At 38.8% G+C, this 16,989-nt stretch overlaps 1 protein-coding gene across 3 annotated transcripts in view; it reads left to right on the top strand.

Moving 5' to 3' along the window:
- FYB1 (FYN binding protein 1) overlaps positions 1-15,906 on the top strand; it is an 89,579-nt gene extending 73,673 nt beyond the window's left edge. For all 3 annotated transcript variants that reach the window (XM_090037981.1, XM_090037982.1, XM_090037979.1), the window contains 4 exons: positions 2,512-2,674; positions 9,672-9,705; positions 12,105-12,136; positions 12,257-15,906. In XM_090037981.1, coding sequence (XP_089894107.1) covers positions 2,512-2,674; positions 9,672-9,705; positions 12,105-12,136; positions 12,257-12,279 — 252 coding nt within the window. In that variant the 3' untranslated portion in view covers positions 12,280-15,906. The remainder of the gene's footprint in view (positions 1-2,511; positions 2,675-9,671; positions 9,706-12,104; positions 12,137-12,256) is intronic.
- The last annotated feature ends 1,083 nt before the right edge of the window (positions 15,907-16,989 follow it).

Genomic DNA, 16,989 nt, shown 5'->3' with positions numbered 1-16,989 from the left:
AACTAAGCAGTTTTAAGTTGCTCAAATACCCAGAGTCAGCAAATACCTAGAATAGTAACTGGCACCTCAATAACTGCCAAAGCAACATTAGCTAATTAATGCCTTAACAACCCTCCTCAGAAATAAGAAAATTGCATTATCCACACTTTTACAGATGAGGGAAATGACTGAGAGAATCTAACAGCTCAATAAATTCAGAAATATGGAGAGGTCCTCTGTTTCCTGAAAAAATCAGGGGTTGTAGTTGCTTAGCGTATTGGAAATCATAAATGGCTTATCCATGTCTTTATAATGAATCAATGTCAGCTCATATTGGGATAAAGGATATTTTGTGTGAACTGGTTTAGTGCAGCATTTGATTATGCATTTGACACTTTTTGTTAACACTAAAAGTACCTTTAGAAATTATATTAGTAAATAGTTCTATCTAGAGTTCTATTTATTAAAAATGTGTGCTCCTTTGGCAACACAAAGGAAATGTTCCTCTTTCAGTGGCTGGCCTAGAAACAAAGGTTAGCTTAGAAATGTAGGTGCGCTTCCATCCAAACCTGCGGGATAGGTGGGTTAATTGTTCAGCATTCACCTGCCTGATGTGAGTGAAGTCAATGGCAAAGTAGACTAAATCAGAAAATCTGAAACATGTATGTCTAATAAATGTTACTATTTTTTACATTTTAAAATGTCAGGTCTTCTGCTTCATTTCTGATATTGTCACATTAGGCATGCGTTAATAACAACAGTGCAGTTCATACAGAATAACAACTTGTATTATTATATTGAAGGGACAACTGTATTCCAAAGTACCGGTATTAAAGAGGTGTTGCATATGATTAATAGCTGAAGTGAGATTTAGGCATTTAACCAATCTCAAAAGCTGTCTGATTTCTTTACTGAAATGCAGTACAAAAATTTCCTCTTACACAACAAGTAATAAAGTAATGATTAGTTCTCTTATAAGAGCCTGAAAGCACAATACATCCTCCTCTTTCTCAAATTCTGCAGTATTTTGTACGCCTAGGACCTGGCTAGAAATAGAATAAAATAAGTAGCTTTATTGATGGTGCCAGTGGCAAGGAGGTCACAGACTGAATGAGCAAAAAAATGAGCTTATACTCTGACTTCCAGAAGGAACTGAGTCAGCTCAGAGCTGGAGTACACTGGAAAACAGTGTGGGAAAGTTTGCATTGCTATCGCCTGTGCTGTACTTGTTTGTTGGCTGGAAGGAGAATTTGGCTCTCCAGAGATGACAATTCAGTACCATTCACTAAGACCAAATTTCACTGCAAAAATCTTGAAGTTAATACATTTATTCAAAGACAGCTTACAAATTGCATGAGAAAAATAGCCTACAGGGAAAGAAGTGATTTAATTAGATATACCTTGTATCAGTAGGAGTTTGCCCTGTGCGATTTTTGACCGTCTGCCAAACAGTGTTTTCCATTATTTCATAGATTTCATAGACATTAGGGCTGGAAGGGACCTAGGGAGATCATCGAGTCCAGCCCCCTGCCCAAAGGGCAGGAAGTCAGCTGGGGTCATAGGATCCCAGCAAGATAAGCATCCAATTTACTCTTGAAGGTGTTCAATGTAGGTGCTTGAACCACCTCCGCTGGCAGACTGTTCCAGACCTTGGGGGCTCGGACAGTAAAGAAATTTGTCAATAGTAATCCCAAGCATAAATGATGCTTATTGAAATAAAACACAGTATACAGTGCATTCACAGAGAGATCCTGATGTTCAAACACTTTGGAATGCAGTTGTATCCGCTACACTCCGAAAGAGTGCAAGAGGGCTTTGCACCCTGGGTAGCGGTGGCAGCCAAAGAGGTAGTCGTGGTGATTGGGCTGGGAGTAGCAGCAGCTGCCAATCTTGTATCCTTACTCACTCATCCCTAGTTATGCTACTGATCCTCTAATTATACCTGCAATGTTGTGTTTGCATGTGCAAAGGCCAGTCACAGGCAGTGATCAGGATAGCACACATAATTCCTTATGTGATTTTTTGAAAATCAGCCACTAAGACCACATCCCAACAAGCATGCAGTGTTTCAGAGCATGTGCACCTGTTAATTGCACTGCTAATTTGCAGCACAGCAGTTTTCTGACACTAGAAAAGTCTGATGTAAAAAAAAACCACCACTGAAAAAGTGGTGCTGAGCACACGGCAGCTGCGTGCACCACCAAAAAGGGAACCTAACCAGACAGGCTCCAAGCAGCTGGATTGATTTTGCTGCTGCCCTGGGAGGTCCCCCAGAACCCCAAGTAAGGCTGTTGGGGCCAGTACAGGTGCTACCCCCCAGCCTCACCTACCCCACCCAGGTCACTTTGTAGCACACCAAAGTGCACGCGCAGGGGTGTGCCTGGGGACAAATATTTGTCCTGAAGGAAACACGCACCCCTGCACATGTGCGCTCATCAGGAGGCACCCTAAAGGTTCAGAAACTGCAATATAAAGTAAAGCTAAAAACTGTGCATAATATTTGTATTAAGCATCTTTATTTTCTTTTTGCAGTTTGAAGGTGATATTAGAGTTCTTTACTGCACTACTGTTGCCCTGGATTTGTCTAATAAAAAATGGGGAGCAAAAGACTTACAAGTGAAGCCAGGGGAGTCGGTTGAAGTTATACAAAACACAGATGATACCAAGGTCTTGTGTAGAAATGAGGAAGGAAAATGTAAGTAAAATAATGAGTAGAACAGAGTGACAGAACTGGCAAGTAGAGAATGAGTTTATGGCATAACTTCACTTATGACACCAAGTCACCTACTTTGTTATGTTCAGTATTGATTGGTGATCACTTTTTCTTTGTTTACTTAATGAATGACAGCATATAGATTTATTATATTTGTCATCGTCATCATCTCTTAGATTTTTTGTTAGGAACTGGTAAGAGACTGTCTGCCCTACACTTACACTCTACGTAGACAAGACAGGTGTCTTGTCAGCAATCTTCTTTTTTTTTATTTAAACCTGAGATTATCAGGTTTGGGTAGGGACAGGTTAGTTTTTCTGCTTTGTTTTGCTTTTCCTGTTTCTCTCTCTCCATTTCCTACACAGTGTACAACAACAATCCCACAGAGAATGAACAGAATGTAGTGAAGTGGCAAGAACTAAATTCACCCTCCCCTCACTGCCCAATATCATCCATCCTCCCCCAATACTATCACTTGCCTGCACTCTGGCTGTCCATTGTAGATTTAATCTTTGCAGTGGCTTTCCCCTTCACCAGACTCCATCTCCAAAAAAGCTGCATTTGGACATTTCTGGCACAATTTCAGTGGCTTTGTGGAGCTATCTGCCAGGGTGTAGGGAGGTGATCCTAAGTGTGGCTGCATGTAGGCCTTTTGAACAGTGGAGCGGCTTTGCTTGGCCCTTCTCAATGAGTGAATTCCATTGTACTCTCTTTTAAGCAGAGGAATAACAAAGAAACACAAAATAATTGTGATGATGTTAGTGTTCTGTAATGTATTCCTCAAATCCCTGTGACAGGTTCAGCAATGACAGGAGCTATTGCTTTGCTATGCACAAAAGACAAATAAACAAAAAGAACTTCACTGAATACCTCTGAACAGAAACCTGTCAACTTCCACGTTAATTAGTGCCTCTCCAGGCTGGATCCTACCCCACTGAAGTCTATAGCAGCTTTGTTATTGATGTTAGTGGAGATGGTTTCATGCCTTTAAAGTACTTGTATTATCTGTTGATTTTGGTGTAATAGTACAGGATATAGCACATAATGTGGTTCAGTAACTTCTTATAGTACATGATTATACTACTGGATTTTTTTTTTATGAATCCCAAATCAGATTTTAATACTGTGCTAATTTTCTAGCCTTTTTAAAAATTCAACTTAATTTTTACTGTGTTTACACTTACCTCACAACATAAACTGAAGATGGCCAATACTGACAAGAATTTTAAAGAAATAACCTTTATACTTGCCATGCCAAATAATGTTTTAAAATGAGACGAGCATACTGCAATAAAATTCCTGGGAAATCTGTAGCAGCAAGCATCAGATATTAAGGACATTTCATGTTAGTTTTTTGCATATTAATTCTGCCATTAAACTTTTAGTTGCTGCAAGCAATTAAGTTACACTGAGTATAGTATATGTCTCACCTCAGTGAACAACAGGTGAGGAACTTGATAAAGATTTCCCTGTAGCTTATGGATATAGATTAAGTACACTGAAATGCATAAAATGGGCCTAATTTATTAATTTATGCTAAAGTCCCCTACCACTGTTCCAGATCCACAGCTTGTAGGAGTTGATGGGAATCCCCCCCCATTCCCTTAAACTTGCTTTGGGTCAAATGTAGCAATATAACTGAACCTCAGAATGTTTGAAGGTATAATTTATGTCTACTTTAAGGCCCCTTTATGTTACCAGAGTGGTAGCAAGAGGCCTTGGGATAATTGCAAATCAGGACCCCCAGTTTCATGAGGCAACTAAATGCAGTTATATTGACAATCCCCTATATTCTGATATTATGTAAACTATATTATAGCAGCCCAGGCATCCATTGGGTTGCATGACTACAGCCGTGAGTATTATTGTGCAGGTGGGGAAAATCTTTTCATGCAAATATGTTCGCTTTAGGAAAGAAAGATTTGTTTCAAAATGGAGGTTTCAATCCTGCAAAATCTTGGTCTCTACTGAGTGTCACAGGGCACTAAGGGAGTGCCTGCTCCTTTAACGGCAGAAGCAGCCTAGCAAAGTAGCCTTGCAGACTAGACAGAGCTCTACAGCTGCAGGTTGCCTGAGTAACAGGCTAACATGGTAATTAGCCAGCACCTGCAGGCTGACCAGAAGAAGGCAGAACCCAGGGAACATGTAAGCTCAGGGCTGGTGTTGGCAGGGTCACTTTCATGCTGGCGACTGCCAGAGGAAAGAGCTCCTGCACAAGAGAGCTACCCAAAACATTGTGTTGGCTGCTTTGCTACCTCCAAGTGCAGTAAGACTCCAGGAGCTCACAAGATACCCAGGGCTAAGGGGTACGCTATCCTAAAGGTGGAAGTTTGCCCTCTTAGAGGGGCAGAGTGTTGCCTTCGTGGTTGTTGTTGTTATAGCCCAGGGGCTGATGTTTGTGTTATTGTTTGAACTGGTGGGTTGGGATGAAGCTAATAGGGGAGTTGGAGGTCTCATTAGTGCCCCCAGGGGGCACACAATTGTGTAGAGCCCAACGCTAGATGGGTACAGCAGATAAGGGCCAGGGGCCTGATGACAAGAGGAGGTTAATGAAAGTTAGTTTCTCAAAACCAGGCCCAATGCATTGGGTCTAGGCTAGAAGGCCTAGCTATATTAAAGGAGTGGAGGCTGAGTAGGCCCAAGCAGAGGGTATAACATCTGCATAACACCCATGGGGTAAGGTAGAGGGGAGGTTTGGAGCCACACAATTGACCCATAAGGCCTGAGGTGCCCCGTGCAGCACAAATATTGTAGGGAGGCCTGGCAAAGGGCTCAAAGGCCAGTGATCTTAAGTGAAATTCAGTGGACTGGGACCAAGTGAAGACCTGTGGGCAGCCTCCCGATTTATTTTACTAACAAGACATGGGAGGCGAGATAAGGGCACCCTCAGGATGGAGCTTGCACAGTTGTGGAGATGCCAGGGGCATCACGGCCACACCTGGGGACCCCAGTTTGTGATACTGAGTTAAGAGGGTTAAAAGAAGACAAAGCCCAGATCCTTTGCCTGCTTTGAGCAGTAGAGGTCTTTATGTGCAACTCTAACCCACCCTGCTCATGTCCTAGAAAACCATGAATGCATCTATTTTTGTAACTGTCTTCATCCTAACTTTAAGACATTTGCCTGTCCTCATCCCATCACCCACTTATTCCTTTCCACATAGTTACCATTTCAACAAGAGGGATGAAGGCTGCCTCAGCCCTATCTAGTGCATAGCCTAATGACAAAGGCACTTTACTGGGATGTGTGGGCTTAAAACTCCTCCGGATGAATGGGGTCTATAACCTACCTGAGTAAATGTCCTAACCACTTGACTACTGGGCAAAAAGTATCCTGATGTAATGAAGGCACATAATATGCAGCACCAAATCAAGCACCTTTAGGGGTGAAAGTTCATACAGAAGCCTGACATTTCCTATTGGCTGCCTTTAGTACTCTGGAAAGAATGAGGCTGTCTATTGCCATGGTGGAGTAGGATTGGCTCACAGAGGTGCAATAAGCTGCTCAGGGAGAGAGTGGGAGAGCTATACACCTCCCTGAGTAGAATAGGATTGTACTCCCAAGGTGAGATGCACACTTTTGGCAGAATAGCTATGTAGACATAGCCATCTAGTGAACACCATAGCACCTGGCACAAAATCCTTATAAGAAACCTGCTTTTCTGTTCCTGTGAAATTCATTATAAAAATGAAGGAAATAGAAACAGCAAAAGAATATACTAATAAATCAAACAGCGTTTAATTAATGTGATTTTCATGTAATCAATGGGACTAGATGTATGACTAAATCTTCACAGTGGTCTCCTTTGGTCCAGTATCAAAATATCTGCAGTTACATTTTTTTAATGGGCAAATTGCAGTAGAAATTAAATAACTGCCCTTCATGACTACAGCAACATAGAGAAGATTAAGCACAGCTATTTTTCATAATATATCTTTAATCAAATATTACATATGTAGAAAAAATGAGCCATATTCTTAATAGCAAGAATTCTTGTTCCTTTCTTAAAGTAGGTCTGTTCTAATTTTAGTTTGAGAACCCAAGCTAAGTAAAAGAACTGATGATGTCTTCTTTGCAGAGAAGTTGTCATTGCTTGATAAGCAGGGATCCTGGTTTTCTCTGACAAAAACATCCCCAATTTTCGGATCTCAAAAAGGACCCCAAAATCCATATTTGTCCATCATCAAAATGAAACACTACTAATATATATCTATAGATAATATAGATAATCTATTTTATATATATATATATATATAAAAGTGGTGTTTCATTTTGATGATGGAAAAATGTGGCTTTTGGGTTACTTGTTTAATACAAAAATTGGGGATTTTTTTTTTATCAGAGAAAACCAGGATCCCTGTTGATAAGTCATGTAAAGCCATTGCTAACCTCTAGTGTTCCAGCTTTAGAAAATTTGTTAAATTGAGAATATTATTTCAGAATGTGACTGTATTCCTTTAACTAGTAACAGTAATAAATTGAGACTAAAGGATCCCATAAAACTTAATAGCATCCAAATCATTATCTAATTACATTAAATTAGTTTTATTGCCCTTAAGGGAATGTTCAGTTCTGACCCATGATATAAATTCTCTTTAAATAATGTTACATAATTTATGTATTGATTTGTTGTGTCAGGGCCACAATAATTTGTTCTCTAAAGTCTGCCAGTGTCAAAGATTTCCTTATATGAGATGGGCATATTCTCTTACCTCAATAAAGACTAAGATTTTGCAGGATTGAAGCATGCCAAAGATTAGCTAGTGATGTTTTGTTTGTCCTTGCAGTAGAGTAGCCGACTATAGTGCAGAAACATTTCAAGCATCAGGGAAACTGGATAATAAAGAAGAGCTCTGAGTCAGCTACCAGATTCTTTTTGCTACAGACTCCTGAGTTTTTAAAACTTAAATACATCTAGTGTATCAAGAAAAATAAACAAGAAAGGAAAGAACTCCCCTAGGGAAAATAATAAACTTTGGGATTTCATGCACACTGACTTGAAAGAACCACTACCAAAACAGCTAATAGAAAACCAGTGTCTGCTTCTGGTATGTAATACCTTCTCAAAGTACAAGGGGGAGTCACAACCCAAGAAGATAAAAGAACTGATACAGTTAACACTGCATGAATTAAATAAAATGGAGTTGCAGACTCTGTTCTATTCCATTCTTTGATTTGGTGTAAATTCTTCTACAGCACCCATCGCTGAGTAGCTTTCACTAGTGTGTTAAGGGATGTGACTATCATCTGTGACATACTTCCTTCCTCTTTTGCCCATTCATCTTCCAAGTTAAGATTATTTTTTAGTTTACAGTTTTTGTTGATATTTTTCTATTTGGATGTGTGTCTGAGTGTTTGGTACATCTGATAGCATTGGTAGTGATCAGGAAAAGGAATTTAAACCAAAAAGCCGCCAGGTCCAGCTAACCAGAAAAACATATCCTGGAAATATTGATGAAATGGCAAGACTAAGCTACACTCTTGATTTAGGAAGAAAATAGTCAGGGGGAAGCCAAGGTTTACTTCAGAGAAGTCTTCATAAAATTACAGAGAAACAAAATAACTTAGCCTTGCTTACAACCAATGTAATGGCTCATTAACTAGGACATAGACTCACTGAAAGTATAACTGTAATCAATAAAACAGACCAAGTCACTTAGAAATTGTTCAGCAGGCTTCTGTTAAAAATAAACCCATGACAAAACCACAGATCTAAAATCCCTAAAACTCCAGTGGTGTTCAAAATCTAAACCTGGATCCACAATGTGCAAGCAGCCCTTTTGAGAGCTGAACCTACATCCTGAACTCACATATCCCTGAATGTATATTTATTTCAAATCATGATCAGAAATCAGTTGCCTGAGGCTATCTTTATCTCCTTTATCTAGACTTCTGTATGTGTAATTCATATGCATCTGGGAGCTACTAAAGATCAGTTATTAAGAAGAAAATGCCAGCACTTTTTGTAGTTCCCAATTCAATGCAGTCCTTGGGGAGAATCACATAATTAGTTAGTTTAATTTGGATTGAATTAACCATACATGACAATATCTGATGATACAAATCCAGTTACAAGAAATATTACCTTGATTGCATACAAAACACAAGAAGGGTATATTCATATAAAATCCATGAAGATGACAAACTATATGGATCCCTAAAATAAGCAGTGAGAATGAAAGCCTTATTTAATCAAGTAGCTATAGCTATACAGTATAGATATCTTAATGATTAGGTAAGCGCCTTCAAGTCAACATCAAATTATTTTGATGGGATAGCTCTTGTAGGGGAAGAAGGGTTGGGGGTGGTTGTTAAAGTGTTCATATGCTAGCTCTAAATATACATGCTCTGGAACTTCTGAATGACTCATTGTGGGTTAATGGGCAGTTTTACCACCAAAGGCTGCTTGGGTTCAATCTTCTTGAAACATCCAATAAAAGAAAATGCTATGAAACTCTGAGAGATGTTTTGTGAATTATGTTAAAAGTTGTCCAGTCAGATCCCTGCCTCACAGATCTGCTACTAAATAATTAAACAATAAAACACTGATCCTGTATACTTGGGATTCCCCTTTGCTCATCACACCATTAGTGTTGTGTGCAACAGAAATTCACTAGAGTGAAATGAGAGGAATGGCAACATGAGCAGACTTGTATATATTAGCACACAGAGGCGTGATTTAAACCTATAGATACCTAAAGATGCCACCATAGTGTTGATGGTGCTAATCAAATAATTATTTTAAAAACTTAAATCAAACAGTTACATTATTACAATATGATCCCAGATTCTCCTTGGCTACATCTTCCTATCTTCAATATTGCAATTGTGTACAATTGTATACTATCTTGTAATAGCTTGTGTATTTAAAAATGTCCTTTTTTACTGAAATGGCTATTTTGAGAAAAAAAGAAAAATAATGTTAATATAATATAAATGTACAAATTGAAATTAAATGTTTTTATTGTATTAATTTTGCAGATGGATATGTCCTCAGAAGCAATTTAGTTGAGAAGTAAGTACATAGTGATCTTGGCATTTGGTATAATATGTTCCTGCCCCTGTTGGAGACAGGATAATAGGCTAGATGGAGCATTGGCCTGACACAGCATAGGAATTCTTATGTTCATTTTTGCCCTTAATTGCTTATTAGGCAAGTAGAAGTTTAAATAAATACTTTACCATGAGATATTTATTTCCTCATGAAATATTTTTATGAAGTTTAAACATCTCAAGAATAGTCACATATGGGTATGCTGGAAATTATCTGGGAACCTGCTCCTGCATTTCCTGTTCGCAAATTTAGCATGGAGTCTAGAAAAAATAAACATGTTAATCCATCATTTGAAAGATGGCTCATAAATTATTATTAAACCACACATTAAATAAATGTATTAGGGGCTGGCAGGGAGCAGGGGACCAGGAGATAGCTGACAGGAGATTGTTCCCTGCCCCAGCTCTGTGATGGCAATTATGGAGCAGGGCTAGGAAAAATCTCCCTGCCCCCTGCCTCCACTCTGTGATCACCATCATGGAGCTGGGGCTGGAAACAATCTCCTTACCCCAGCTCTGCAATCCCCTTTGGAGAGCTGGGGCAAGGAGCTCCCTGCTGCTGGGGCTGGAGGACCTTGTTCCTGCCTGGGCTCTGGTGGCAGAGCCTACTCCAGCAGCAGGCAGCTCCTGGGGGCAGGGAGCAAAGATCTCCCACTCCCTGTTGCCTGGCTGACCAGGAGCAAAGATACTTGACTTAGTTGCTTAATATTAGACATGTGAGTAGTAGCTACAATGGAACTACTTACAAGCTTAAATAAGTGCATAAATAAATAACGTGTTTTGAAAACCATAAAATCATAGAAAATTAGGGACTGAGGTGAGACTGACTAGTTTGCAGTTCCCTGGATCCTCCTTTTTCCCTTTCTGAAATATGGGCTGTATATTTTCCCTTTTCCAATCAACTGGGATCTCTCCCAATTACCATGAGATTTCAAAGATTAAGGCCAGCAGCTCTGCAATCACATCAGCAAACTCCCTCAGCACCCTGGGGGTATCCCATAGAGCCCAATGGACTTGTATATGTCCAGTTTTTCTATATTGTCCCTAACCTGTACTTTTACCACTGTTGACTGCTCAAACTTTGCTGTCAGGTGCAATAGTTTCCTCCCCAAACTTTGCTGTCAGGTGCAATAGTCTGGGAGCTAACCTGGCCTGTGAAGACTGAGGTGAAGAAGGCATTGAGTACTTCTACCTTTTCTGTACCCTGGATCACTAGGTTACCTCTCCCATTCAGTAAGGGACCCACACTTAGCCTGATCTTCCCCTTGTTACTGATATACTTGTATAAACCCTTCTTGTTACCCTTCACATCCCTTGCTAGCTGCAACTCCAGTTGTGCTTTGGTCTTCCTGACTTCATCCTTGCATGCCTGAGAAATGCTCTTATACTCATCCCTAGTTATTTGTCCCAGTTTCCACTTCTTATAGGCTTCCTTTTTGTGATTTAGTTTATTGAAGTATTCCCTGCTAAGCCAATCTGGTCTTCTGCTATACTCACTAGTCTTCTGTCATGCTTACTAAAATACACCATAGCTTTTAACATCTATGCTCTTTGGCCATAGATATTATCTCTTCAGTTCTTCCAGTCCCATTATTATTACATTGCTTAGCATCTTCAGAGAGTATCAAAGAACATGCTGAGCACATGTACAGGAGACATTGACTAATTGGCTCCACAGTAAACATCTTACTATCTAAATGTATGGCCCTAGTAGGCTGCAGAAAACTAATAAACTCCACAGCAGAGTAATACCGCACATGAAGATGCTTACGCAGCTGGATGGGGGATTAAGGTGCTTCAGTGTGGGGCTCCCTGCCGGCTAGCCCCACACTGGAGCACTCTCATGCTCCAACCAGCCCCTCTGCAGCATGTTTAGCCAGCCAGGGCTGCTCCGGCCTGGCTCAACATGCTGTGATCCTGGGTGCACATTCAAATACCATGCCTGGGAGCAATAACTGCCAGTCAGATATGCAACCGAGTTTATTGCTTTGAATTAATAGCACTTGTAGATGCACCCACTGAGTACCTTCACTTCTCTTTCCAGTTTTTGATTTTAAAAAAATCAATAATCATTTTGTCTTCATGGAAAAAAATATTACTTTGGTTAAAGCTTGTACTGAAATGTTGGCATTTTTTAAACCAATTATATTTTTCTTAAACTTGTTTTGGAAAAAACATCAAAATCAGTTTGAAGTTTTAAAAAATTGTAAGCAGCTCCAGCTATGCTTCTCTGTCCAACTATTTTAAAAGTATTTTAGGAAATGAACTAATCAGTTACTTGATAACTATTTGATACCTTAGGACCTGATTTTATCCCTACTTGCAAATTTTAATATATATTTTTATTTTTTAAATTTTCAGTGATGGAGAGATCTATGATGATATTGCTGATGGTATGTTGCACTTTTCAAATATAGCGATCATTATGTGTTATATTGCTAAAGCAAGTAACTTTATGCTTGTAACAAACTATTAGAGAATACTAACATTTTTGCATTTTCTTTCCTATTTAGATTGCATCTACGATAATGATTAATCCTGAATTTTGTTAATGTACAAGTTTCATTGACAATTAATGTCTACTGTTGATTTCTGATTGGCATTAAAAATCACCAAAGCTGACTGTTTACAAGTTAATTGGTGGCTACTCTGGTACGTGGTACATATATGAAGTTTTTGTTAACATGTTTAGACCTCTAAATGTTTGGTACCTCTTGTTTTGACTGGTATCTTTTTGCTGTGATAACTGCTGGGTAATATGAATGCCAGTTGAAATTTTTACCGTGTGTGTCCCTTCTGCCTCTGCCATCCTCCATGGGCCCATTTAAAACAACTCATCAGTAAAATTTACCAGTGATGCCTATTCAATGCAAACAGAGATATGTGGAACACTATATTCTGATTATAAGAATGAGACAGACACCTGCAATGACTGCTCTTTTTGGGAAGGAAATTCTCAAGAAAAATGCCTGTCAGTAGTGGTGGCATCACTTTTGTAAAAACTGGAAATCAAAGCAAGCATCAAAGAAGCTCATATATCCTTGAACTGCCATTCCAATTTTACTTGTGAGGGTGACAGTAAGACACAGCTGTGTGTTTCTACAGCTAAAATTTTAGACTATGCTAGTAATAGACTATAGTTTTCTAAATCTTTTTAAAAAATATTTCATATGTACTTTTGAACTAATTAATACTGCAATAATAAATATAAATTAAATGTTTTTGTATGTCTTATGTATAGTGCTCTGAGATACAAGCAACAAACGATTCTGCTTAACTTTGTAGCATATTGATGTGATCTTCCAAATATTTAGCCTAAGTTCTAGCTCTTTGATTAATTGTCAAGTTAATATTGTAATTTAGAGATAAAAATTGACTTAAACTTGTGGGAAATAGCCTCTGGTTTTAAGATTCTGATACTAAAATTTCTCCTTTAATTATTGCTTTCTTATTCTAGAAACATATAAATGAAGAAGTACAACTTCACTGTAATAAAACCTTTTCCTATGACAGTGTCAACATCCTTAGTGATGCTGTTATACAAATGAGCAGGTTGTAATCTGAAATCAAATGAACCATGGACCAAATTTTTCACCCACTTATTTGTATGTCTGAGAGCTGTTGAAAATACAATATTAACAATGGATTCTGAATATAGTAGAGCAAATATTTAAAAGATGACTTTTTATTTGTAGCTTCTACAATCTTATCATATTGGAGGTTTCAGCTAGCAAATATCTATGTAGAGAGAGGTAGGTAGCCTGAAGTCAGACAGAAGGCAGGGGAGGGTGGCACCTTAGAGGCTAACTGGTTCAAAGAGGCATGTAGGCTAAGAAAATAAATACATTGTGTACAAAAACTTATGCTTGTCTAAACCAAATACTAATGCAGTTCAATCAGCACAAACATATAATCTGTAGATAGATTATACTGCTTCCACCTAAAACGCAAGATTTTGATTAGGCAGCTACCTAATTAGCTTCACAGTAAAGTCTCAGCATCTACATGAGTGACTGTATTAGGCAACGGGAAACTAACTCCACCCCAGGTTAGTCCTTGTAAATACAAGTATTATCCTGCAGTGGCATTCTTTAGTACACAGCAATGCACATGTAGACACTGACAGGTCTGGCTGAGGCATGAGGGTGTTTCAGTGCAGGGCGGCCTGCCACCTAACCTCACACTGGGCACCCTCATGCCCCAGCCAGCCCCTCTGTAACATGCTGAGCTAAGTCAGAGTAGCCCCAGGCTGGCAGGCTGACCCCCCAGGTCCCTGCCAGCCAGGGCTGCTCCAGCCCAGCTCAGTATGCTGCTGTCCTAGGCACATGGGAAGATTCTGGTGTGATGTGTGTTGAAGCATATTCATTCGCATTAATTTCACATGTAGACGCTCCCATACGAATGCAATTTACCCATGTTGAAACTGAAGCTTGATATACCAGTGGAAGTCAAATCTCATTACAGTTTAGACTGCCTAACCTAGGTGAAATCTTGGGCAACAGAAATCAGTAGGGCTGCCTATACAAGTGCTCTAAGTTGAGTGGGGGGCATTTTAATGAGAGCCTAGACAGCCACTCTAATAAAAACAGCTTACCATCACGGCCCCACCCCTGCATTTCGAAGTGGCTGTGGGTCTGCTTTAACTAAAGCTCATTTGACAAGGTTTAGTTAAAATGCTCCTGTGGCCATTTTGAAATGTGAGGGCATCTAATACATGTGATGGTAAGGCAAAGCTAGAGCATTCCAATTAGAACACGAACAGGCGCGTCTATAGGCAGCCGAGGAGTTTTGCCGTTGACTTTATGACAGCTAGAATCTCCCACGAGGGTGCGTACCAGGACTATTACACCAGTGGTTTATCCATTGACGGTGCTAACCACAACAAATCTCCAGTATAATTCAAAGCTATGAACAATTTATTTCAGTGCAGTTATTAGCAGTTTGGTAGCAAATGTTCTCTACATTTAAAATATATTCTGTAAAATATAATCCAGGATATACTGACAATCACAGATTTGGATAATAAACCAGAGCCAATTTTGAAGTTGTGTTAATAAGCCAGGGCATCTAGTTCTGTAGCTTGATGTTCAGACATATATACATACCTATTTTAAGTATTTAAGCACTGGTGTCAGCACCCAGATTTGAAATGCAACCTCTGTACTTTCAGTACCATGAAGACTATTTAGCAGCAGCAGTCTGTTTTGTTTACTTTTCAAGTGTATTTCAGGGATGTGCCAGAGGGTTGAGCTACAGTTCAGACATTAGAATGCAAAGGCTACCTGCCAGCTAGTGAACAGGCCAAATATTTTCATTTCTATTGACCCTAACATACTAACAAAAAAGTTAAACTTATAGTCTGTGTAAATGTCTAACTTTTCTCCCATTGCATCAATGGTAAAACTGCCCATGCTTTCAATAGGGGCAAAATCATGCTTGGACTTCTTTTGTGTGTAAAATGTACCCCCATGTAGAGAGAAGCAGGATTTGCACAGACCAGAAATCACTTCTTGTCCTCTTGTGCCAAAGTAAATTTCACATTTTGAAAGACTTCTGGTAATACTTTTTTGATGTTTTTTACAATTTCTGACTACCAACAATATGGAGCATAACCATAATGTGACAAATGGAGATATTATATTACCTCATAGATCATAATGCAATGCAAGTAATACAGTCCTATGAAATATATCTTATGATGCTATAAGTTGAAAATCACTGGAATCATTTATTATAATATAATGTGGATCATAATGAAATGTGACTGATGCAGACTGATGAAATAGATTACAGACTACTATAAACTGCAAATCCTTGGAACTATTTACTTTTATTTTTATTATTTCACCAATGGCATTTCCTAGATGCAATATTTTTTCTTCTAAATAAAAGTATGTATTCCCAATAAATATGTGGATGCATTGTCTCATATGAAAACAGAAGAGCGGTGTCTTAAAATACTGAAAATTGCTGTTAAGTAACAGTATGAAAGCCAATGTCACTAGTGTTGCGTCACATAACTACAGGTGTGATCTTACTTTGTTAGCAATGATTTTTGGAATACAGAATGTAGGTAGAAAATTTTCAGGTAGAAATTATCTATGCTTATATATTATTGAAAATCATAAAGTATGGAACAGTTTAATAAAGATGATGCCTTGCGTTTTCTCTTTTGATGTGTATTCTTTTATCTCCAAACTTTGCAAGAGAAAGGAAAAGTTGCTGGAATTTTATGGACATCTCTTCCCTCAAAATCCCATACTCCATCCACAATCCTGGAGTAGCTGGATATGCCTGTTAAAATATTCAGATAATTAAATAAAGTTCTCATTAAAAATTAGCTTATTAGACCTCAGCATCAGCATACAAGGGAGTTAAATGGGGCCTGTTTTAGCTTATTTTAGGATGAAATAATGTTTATTGTACAGTGTTGAAGTAAACAGGATTAGCACAAAGGATGTGGGGGGGAGAGGTGGGGAAGAATCCTCCATCCAACTCTGTGGCTTTGGAGCTGTTTCTCTGCTTTTTACTCCAGGTAACAGAGTAATATTAGTGACCTATTTTCAGTGTTTTCCTGCACATGAGCCTTAGAGTTTGGATCCACATAACTGCAGACCCTCTTGCTACTCCTTCCAGTATGGCAACTCAGAGCTCCCCTATGTATGTTCCCTTTGCACAGTGTATTCTATATCATCACTATTATCAACGCAGCACAGTTCTGGAGATCCCAGCACATTTCTGTCTTTCTGTGGGGCCAAGTCAAATTTGGTATTGGGTGCTACCTCTTCAGTCTGTCTCTGTATCTGAGCCCTGAGCTGGTTCAGAAAGAGAAGAATATATTTTCAAACTAGTTAATTACAATTTAAAAAACTGTACATGAAACTTTGATTTTGAAGAAGGCCTCTGAAAACAATGCTGCTATATATTTTCCTTACTACTAGTCCAACATGCATATACCACAGTCCCATAATCATTATCATACTGTGCAAAATATGCCTAGACCATTGCTATGGTGAAAAAGTCATAAAGTCAAATGTTTAAATGTTTGGAAGTGTACAAAACAGCCTTAATTCAGCTGTTATATGTTCACATCTTAAATTGTGTGTATGGTTTGTAATTAGATTATGATCTTTTCCCCCCATGAGATCCCTACCTCATTTAGTGTACAATCTGGATGATACAGAAAAAAACAGCTTTCTGCTCTCATCATTCAGTTGGTGCATATTTTCCAAACTCTATGCTGAAT

Source organism: Crocodylus siamensis, chromosome 3 (assembly GCF_052110815.1).
Source record: "Crocodylus siamensis isolate JL-2025a chromosome 3, ASM5211081v1, whole genome shotgun sequence".
Lineage (NCBI taxonomy): Eukaryota > Metazoa > Chordata > Crocodylia > Crocodylidae > Crocodylus > Crocodylus siamensis.
Note: the sequence above shows the minus strand (reverse complement) of the source record. Positions and strands in the feature narration are given on the sequence as shown.